At 56.0% G+C, this 8,424-nt stretch overlaps 1 protein-coding gene across 1 annotated transcript in view; it reads left to right on the top strand.

Annotated features, from left to right (window-relative positions):
* Positions 1-2: 2 nt before the first annotated feature.
* The window catches only part of PGAP3 (post-GPI attachment to proteins 3), a gene marked incomplete at its 5' end in the record, with an annotated part of 31,323 nt that continues 22,901 nt past the window's right edge, over positions 3-8,424 (top strand). Inside the window, 4 exons of the mRNA XM_006774430.1 lie at positions 3-102; positions 1,307-1,404; positions 2,524-2,676; positions 8,326-8,388. Of these exons, the coding sequence (XP_006774493.1) occupies positions 3-102; positions 1,307-1,404; positions 2,524-2,676; positions 8,326-8,388 (414 nt within the window). The remainder of the gene's footprint in view (positions 103-1,306; positions 1,405-2,523; positions 2,677-8,325; positions 8,389-8,424) is intronic.

The raw sequence follows: 8,424 nt of genomic DNA, 5'->3' as shown, positions 1-8,424 counted from the left end.
CGGTGTACCGCGACTGCGTGCTGCGCTGCGAGGAACGGAACTGCTCAGGGGACGCGCTGAAGCACTTCCGCTCCCGCCAGCCAATCTACATGAGCCTAGCAGGTAAGCCACGCCCCCCCGCGCCACGCCCCTCGCCGTGGCCCCGCCTCTCTCTCATCCCCCGCAAATACCCCTCTGCAACGTCTGAACCTTAATTTCCTACCCAGGACTCGTTGTGAGTGTGAGTGGAGCCCCAGGATAAGGAGAGGCTCATCATTCAGTTGTGTTTTCCCAGAAACTCTCATTTACTTTATATTTATCCAATCAAACGGGTACTTATTTAATAGTCCAGAGTCCAGGGCCCTGGAATGACACTGAAATCAAACCAGGGTCCTGCCTTTCGATGATGCTCACAGCCCCCATGGGGACAAGCTTCTCAAGTGCAAGGCGCAGGATGACTCGAGCCATAAAGGATCTTTAGATTCAGCAACAGGACCATACAGGGGAGGAAGGATTCCTTTCTAGTGTTGAGGGTTTGGGGGCAGCGATCATCTTAGAACATCTCAAGAAGGAAGGGCTTCCCGAGGGATACATTACATTTGGACCTGTGGCCATCGTGAGCACCTTCTGTGTGACAGGTGCCAAAACAGTCCATTTAACAACCCTTTGAGGTGGATTCCGATTTTACAGATAGGGAGTTCAGAGAGGTTAAGCGCCTGCCCAAAGTCACACAGCCAGTAAGTGGTATGTAGAGTGTCCAGTTCTGGCCCGTGTAACGACAAGTTCGTTCTCTTTACTATCCCTTTCCCATCTAGACAGGGGAAACAGAGAGGGAGGCTCTGGGCAGATGAAGGCCCATCCAGAGGCTTAGTGTACTCAGGGAGCAGGATGCATAAAAAGGAGTATTGGGCAATAAAGCTGGAAAGACAACTTGGGGCCTTAAAAGTCAGACTGAAGAATTTGGGCTTTGCTTTTATAGGAGGGAGTTAAGATAGCAAGTGCTCCTCCCTGGTGAGTGAGCACAAACCCTGAGTTCAGGAAAGGCAAGCATAAACCCAGGAATCCATAGACTAGTCCATCAGATGTCAAGATCCTCGTCTTGAGAGAAAGAAGAACCATCTGTTTGCTCCCTATACCCCTCCACCCCCCGGAGCACACACATGTCCCATCTCCTATCCATCCAAGTGGGAACCTGGAGTTCTGAGATTTCTTCTAGTTCTCTTCAACCTGCAGACCCTGTTGGCCTGCATTCAAGTGTAGGCCCCATTCAAGCTCTCTCTGTGCCTCCCATACTGGGTAGTTCACCCGACCGATTTATCTGTTTCAGGCTGGACCTGTCAGGACGACTGTAAGTATGAGTGTATGTGGGTTACCGTTGGCCTCTACCTCCAGGAAGGTCACAAAGTGCCTCAGTTCCATGGCAAGGTGAGTTGGAGGGTCGGGGAAGGCAGATGGTGGGAGTGTGGTGGGAGTAATATGCCCCCCCGCCTCCAAGTTGGACGGCACAGTCTGAAGGGTGGGGTAACCTGGATTTGGTACAGGTGCCTGTTCTTCTCAGAATATACTGGTTTTCATATGGGAATCAGATGGGACCACTGTGTCCTGCCTCTAGATTTGGAATAAGATCTAGGGTCTCCTCAGAGAGTGGCCCTGGGCTTCTTAGAGTTGTTGGATGCCTGCCTTGCTTCAAGGACAAATTCCCTCACCTATCCCAGCATCTTCTCTGTCGCTCCTTCAGTAGGAGCCTGGATTAAGATAGCAATACCCCTCCGATTGCCTAGGGAGGAACCCTCTGCGGGTGCCTTTTGATATGATAATGAAATGTTTAAAATGTATTTTTTATTGATTTCAGAGAGGAGAGAGAGAGAAATATCAATAATGACGATGGAGGGGGTCAATCGCGGGGAAAGGAGACATATGTAAAACTTTAGACAATAAAAATTTAAAAATATATACATCAATGTTGAGAGAGAATCAGCAATCGGCTGCCTCCTGCATGCCCCCGACTGGGGGTCCCCCCCACAACCCAGGCACGTGACCTCCTCATAAGTTGACGCTCAACCACGGAGCTACACCGGCCGGGCATGATCCGATAATGATCTTGTTCCAGTCTGTTGTTGGCAAGAATTATTCTCCCCGGTTTGTCACAGAGTAAGCTGTGGCTCAGAGGGCCGTGGTCAGAGGTAGAGGAGGATTAGGACCACTGTCTTCTAGATGGCAGGACTGTGCTGGTTCTATCACGCCATACTGAGCCATCTGTACTGGCCCACCCAGTCTTCCCAGAGACCAGGCTTACAGTGCCGAGTGCTGGCCAGGATAGAGGGGTGACCCTCAGCCAGGGACTGGGAGGGAGCTGACTGACTCAACGGCGGGGAAAGGAAGTGAGAGAGAATCAGGCCCAATGCCTTGAATGCAGGCCAACAGGGTCTGCAGGTTGAAGAGGACCCAGCTGAGGAACTATCGATGCAGCAGGTCAAAGCTAGGTTGGGCCGGCTGGGGGTTGCTTGCACCTCAGCTGCCCGCCCCATGTGTTCCTTTTTTCAGTGGCCCTTCTCCCGGTTCCTGTTCTTCCAAGAGCCAGCTTCTGCTGTGGCCTCTTTCCTGAATGGGCTGGCCAGCCTGGTGATGCTCTGTCGCTACCGCACCTTCGTGCCAGCCTCCTCGCCTATGTACCCCACCTGCATGGCCTTCGCCTGGGTAGGTACCCTGGCAGGGTTCTTGCTTTACACCCTCATCCAGGAAAGAGAAACTCTGAGATCCCCACTCTCCCCCTCTAAGGCTTCCACCCACCAAGCTCCCCCTGTGTTTTCCAGGACCACAGTTGCAGTTGAGGGGTGGCCAGGCCTGGGAAGACAAAAGGGAGGTGCTGAGTCGGGCCTTGCCTTTCTAGCGGAGTCCTAGGCCAGGCTATTTGGGAAGGAAGGCGAGAGGAAAGAAACATCGTTCTTGCCTACAGGAGGAAGCCACTAAAAGCACCAATAGGGCAGCTGACAAACAGAAGGGAGATGGTGGTAGGAAGCCACGGGGCTTTCCAGGGGCCCCTCTGGAGAACTTGAAGCAATCACAACCCTAGCCCCGGCCGGGAAGCAGTGGCAGCCACAGCACTCCCTCTAGCTCCCAGCCTGGTCTTAGAGCACCGGGGGGGGGGGGGGGGGGAATATATTCCATCTGAGTATCTGGAGGAGGCTCTGAGCTTCACAGTGTGACTGGTCAGAGCTGCCTGTGTAAGCCTCAGGGAAACAGTCTCTACTCACTCACCTTCCTGACATAAAAGCAGCCATTCCTTCACATATTGAGTCCCTACTGTGTGCCACTCACTTTGTTGGGTGCTGGAGATCCAAACGTGTATAAAAAAGAGATGGTTCCCTGCCCTCTGGTACTAATCCCACAACTGAATGTGAAAGTTCAGTGGAAGAGAGGTGGTGGAGGGCCATGTGACAGGGGACTAGATCCGCATGGGACAATCAGGGAAGGCTTCCCCGAGGAAGGGGCATGCAAGGAAAGATCAGAATGGTAAGTGAATGTGAACTAGGTGAGTTCAGGGAAAATAGAAGTCATTGTCTATGGAGAAGACTCGGAATGTGCCCAGACAGGAGAGAGCTCAGGTTATATGAGGACCTAAACGGCCAGGAGGCCTGCCTTGCAGGGAGCCAGGAAGTGGGGTGTGAGCTTGGTGAGCAGGTGGGTCGTGGACAGAGCCAGCCCATGAGGAGCCTGGGGCACATTGGGCGCAGCGGTCGCCAACCGGTGGTCCGTGGGCCACTGGTAGTTCGTGAGGTCCTAAAGGTTGGCGACTGCTGCCTTAGGGCACTTCAGATCTTGACTTGCAAAGCATCAGGAAGCCATGAGGATCAGAGAGAAGGAGTTTCATGAATATATTATCTGGAAAACTCATCTTGGCTGCTGTACAGAGAACAGATTGGAGGGGGCAGAAGTGAATGCAGGGGGCTAGTGGATTTTAATATATTTAAAATATAGGTTTTTTTGTTTATTTTAAAATATCTATTTTTATTGATTTCAGAGAGGAAGGGAGAGGGAGAGAGAGGTAGCAACATCAATAAGAGATAATTCATTGATCGGCTGCCTTCTGCACGCCCCACACTGGGGATACAGAAGCCACCTGGGCATGTGACTGGAATCGAACCGTGACCTCAGAGGGTCCCAGCTAGTCTTCATGCCTTGCGGTCATTTCAGGATTCCTGTCTGCAGCTCCCTGATTCTTGGATCTTTCATTCCACTGTCATCTGCCCCTCAGCTTCCTTCTTGCTGGTGTGTCACACTTCCCAGGAGCATCCGAGGGCCCTCGGGGACAGAGAGGAGCTGTAAGGTGGGGAGAGGCAGACCCTTGGGGCCTGTGTCTTAGGATGCCCTACAGAACACTGTTCTGGGGCACGGACTCCCCTCAGGCCATCTGTGGGCCTTGAGGGACAGAGCATCCGCATCCGCGCTCCCGTTAATGATCCAGTTTGGATTTTACGCTTGATCTTTCGTCCTGTGTTTGCAGGAGGGAGGGATCCTGCCTGTACGGAGGGTGTGGCAGTGGACTTTGTCCTGGGCTGGGTCCTCTGAGCAGTGGGGCTCCTGGTTTCTGTTGGGGTGGGGTAGGAAGGCCCCTCACCTGCTCCAGGTTAGATGTTGGCGGGGGCGGGGGGGGGGGTGCCTTAATCTTTTCCTTTGGGAAATGAGGAGACCCTGCTCCCAGCAGGGCTAATGAAGCATTGAGGTTTAGGTCTGACCTCTGCTGGGCAGCGGGCAGGCTTTGGGGGAGCCCCTCCGAGCTCTGCATACCTGGACCTTTGACTTATGGCACTGGGAGCCCCTGCTCCCTGCCAAAGCTCAGAGGCCAACCCAGTTCCTCGCCCCTTCATCCCGTGGGAAAGGACCTCAGGGGTGGGGGTGAGAGTGGGGTCCCAGGAAGGCCCACCTGCAGGGTGATGTGTGGAGCTGGGGGCTGACTGTGCTCTTCTCCTGCTGAGGAAACTTCAAGAAGAGATGGAGATGGGTTGAGGCTGCAGCAGGATGAGGGTTAGACTTCAGGAAGGACTTCCCAGCAATCAGACAAGAGCCGGGGAAACCAGCAATGGCAGGAAGTCAAACCATCCTTTTGGTGTAAAACGCCCACCTCCTCCCCTCTCCATCCGCCTCTTCCCCCATCTCTCTCAGGAGTGAGCTGGGGCCGGCTTGCCCTGCGTGAGGCAGGGGGTGAGACACCGTGGCCTGGAAGGGGGCGGGGGCAAGGGGCAGGCTGGCAGCAGGCGTCATATTTAACATTCTGCCTCCCCCACTTCTGAGACACCGAGCTATTTAAAGACCCACTTGTCCCCACCACCACGGTGTCAGTGACAGCCGAGCACTGGGGCTTAACACAGGGGTCGAATTCCTGACAGATCTGGCTCACTTGGCATCCAACCGGTTTCACGGTTGGGATATTTTTGTCTCAATTTTCTTATTTTCCAACAGACCGAAACAGTCTCCCACTCTCCCTCCACCCCGCCTTCCCTGTCCCCTTCATTTCCACCCTCACTGGCACCCGGCCCCTGGCCTCCCCCTTCCCTCCGTGTTTACAAGAAGTCCTTGGCGCCTGCTGGGCCAGCCCATCCTCCTGGCCTGTCTGATTGGCCAGTCACCCCATCTGCCTCCCCATTCTACTTGAGCTTGGCTAAGGAGTCCAGAACAGGGGGACACTTGCATCTGGGGGGCTTTCCCTTCCTTCTGCGTCCGTCCCTCTGTCCACTTCCCTTGAGTCTTGATTACAAACTGAGTGAAGGGAACTGGTGTCCCTTCAGTGCCTCCTGGTGGGATAGGAGCTCAGGAGCCAGGAGGCGGGGGCTCTTCCCATAGCTGAGGCGTCTGTGTTCTGGGCTCAGAGACCCGGGGTTTGACCTGGTACATGGGGACTCTTAAGGAAGAGGAGGATGGGGTCAGGTAAAGGGAAATGGTGGGGGGTCAGCTTGCTGGACGATGAAGGAAACTGACATTTATGTGGCACCTACTGTATACCAGGCCACAAGTCAGCAGCCGTTTATTGAGTGGCTTCTCTGTGCTAGGCATTTCACAGACACCATCCTTGGGACCCTCAGGCAGTGCGCACTGTTATTAGCCCTGTTTTGTAGGTGAGGCAACTGAGGCACAGAGAAGCCATTTGCTATTTAGGGGCTAAGTCAGAACTTGAACCAAGGGCCCATCTCTTGTAAAGGCTCTGACATTCTGTCCCCAGCCTGGAATTGTGGGATGGGCCTGGGCAGCTGTGGGGAGACCGCCTCTTCTCCACCTAGACTTGCCTGACCTATGGGGAGAGCGGGAGGCAGACTTGGCCTTTTGGGTCTGTGGAGAGGTGTGAGGGTCTCATGCTGGTCATCAAGGTGGGGAGAAACAACACTCACGTTGTTCCCTGTCCTGGGCATGGGGCTGTACACTGCACCTGTGTTACTCCTTAAATCCTTATCAACACTGTTATCATTCCCATTTTACAGATGAGCAAACTGAGGCCCAGCAAGGCTAAATAGCCTGTCCAAAGACACAGGGAATGCAGAGCTGGAATTTGAACCCTGGCTGTCTGGCCTCAGGGCCTATATTCTTAATGACACTATCTTTCCTGAAGAGGAGCTCCCCAGAATGGGACACTACCCAGTGGAGAGGGGACTTCAGGGGTGCAGAGGCAGTTGAACAGGAGACCAAGCAGCCCCCACCCCTGGGCCCTACAGCTCAGCCCTGGCCTTGTGCAACCCGCCCCTCCCCTGCTCTCAGTGTTCCAACCGCCACTTAGCTCAGTCTTTTGTCACCTCCCCCTTCCTGCCGGATTACAAGGAGGCCTGGCTGGCTTCCAGTCCCTTCTGCCTTCCCCTCCACCTCCCTCTCACACTGGCTCCAGGGCCATTCTCCCCAAGGATGTCCCTGTTCCAGGCCTGCCTGGGAGACCTGGCCCACGTGGTCACCTGGGTCTCCAGCCCTGAGCCTGCTCCTCTCCCCAAGCTGACTCCGAGCATCCCACTTTGTGGGGGCAGCGTCCAAGAAGCCACCCTATTCTGTCCCGTTTCTAGCCTCCAGGTCATGCCTCCATTACCGTCTCTGGGGAAGGGGCAGCACGAGGGATAGAACAGGAAATAACTGCATGTAGAATAACCACCTGCCATCAGGGCTGGGAAGGGAGGAAGGAGCACGGGCAGCCTCATCTGTCCCAGGACTTGAGGAGCATAAACAGCGAGATTCAGCCCAGGACCCAGGCCAGACAGGCTGGTGAGGAGCAGGGAGAGCCCTGCGGGCCCCTCGCCATTGTCCTTCCCGTTCTCCTGCAGGAGGGGACTCATCCTCCTGTCTGAGCTCCCGGCTGCAGTGCCTGGTGGAGAGTGGCTTCTCAGCCTGCTCCCTCGGCCCCCTGCCTGGCCAGTTTTCCTGCTGTCCTGGACCCAAGTGAGCCGCTCCGCCTTAGCCCATCTCTGGCAGGGTTGTCCCACCCTGGCGTGTCCCTCCCTGCCTCCAGGGCATCCCGGCTGGCTGCTGCTCCCTTTGACTGCTTGTCACTGATTTCCCAGCCCTTCCGCCCAGCCCAAGTGTGTATGTCAGCCCCAGCCCACCCTTCCTTCAGTTATGTGGGCCTCTGCGTGGGTACAGCAGTCCCTAAAAGAGGTGCCAGCACCAGGCCCACGTGAGGGATCTAGGGCTCATTCGCCAGACGATGTGTACTTTCTCCCGGCAGTTAATTTCCAGGAAGAAGGCATCAGCTGCTCCCCTGGGCCCTTGACCACCACAGCCTCTCCAGCCCTGCTCCTCGCTTCTCCCAGAACTCGGAGCAGCAGCCACTGGCCCAGCGGGTTGGGCCGGCCCAGCCAGGAGGAAGCTGGGCTCGGGTGGCGGAGCCTCCTCCTCAGGCTTGGCCCCAGTGGGATCTGCTTCATCTCCCTCTCGCTTGCTGGCTCCAGACACACCCCACGCTGGCTCGAGCCCCTCACCCCACCCACTTCATTCCCGCCCCCAGGGGCTGAGGTCACTGGCTCCCTGGCCCAGGTGGGGCTGTCTTCACCTGCCAGTTGGGGAAGGAGGCGGGCCCCCCCAGGGCTGTTGTCTTAGGATTGAGTAACCAGGGAATTTGACTTGGCCAGAACTGGTTCCCAGGCCAAGCCAGAAACCTGTGGCGGCTTCAAAGCCCCACTCCCTTGGGGGATTCAGGGGGGAAGCCGGGCTGGTGGGAGGGGAGGGGCACAGGCCTGTCTGGTGGGCTCCGGGAGCAAGGGGAAGCACATTGCTCTGCTCTGAAGAGCCCTGCCCCAAAGTGAGACAGGTGTGAGCCCTCTGCGGGGGGTCTCTCCCTCCTTGGGGTGCCACACTCACCAGCCCCTCCCTCCTCAGGTCTCCCTCAATGCTTGGTTCTGGTCCACAGTCTTCCACACCAAGGACACGGACCTCACAGAGGTGAGCACCCCTCCTGCTCCCTCTCTGCGCCCAGAG

This window comes from Myotis davidii, unplaced genomic scaffold, assembly GCF_000327345.1.
Source record: "Myotis davidii unplaced genomic scaffold, ASM32734v1 scaffold327, whole genome shotgun sequence".
Taxonomy (NCBI): Eukaryota; Metazoa; Chordata; class Mammalia; order Chiroptera; family Vespertilionidae; genus Myotis; species Myotis davidii.
The sequence above is the reverse complement of the archived record's forward strand: the minus strand, read 5'-3'. Positions and strand labels throughout refer to the sequence as shown.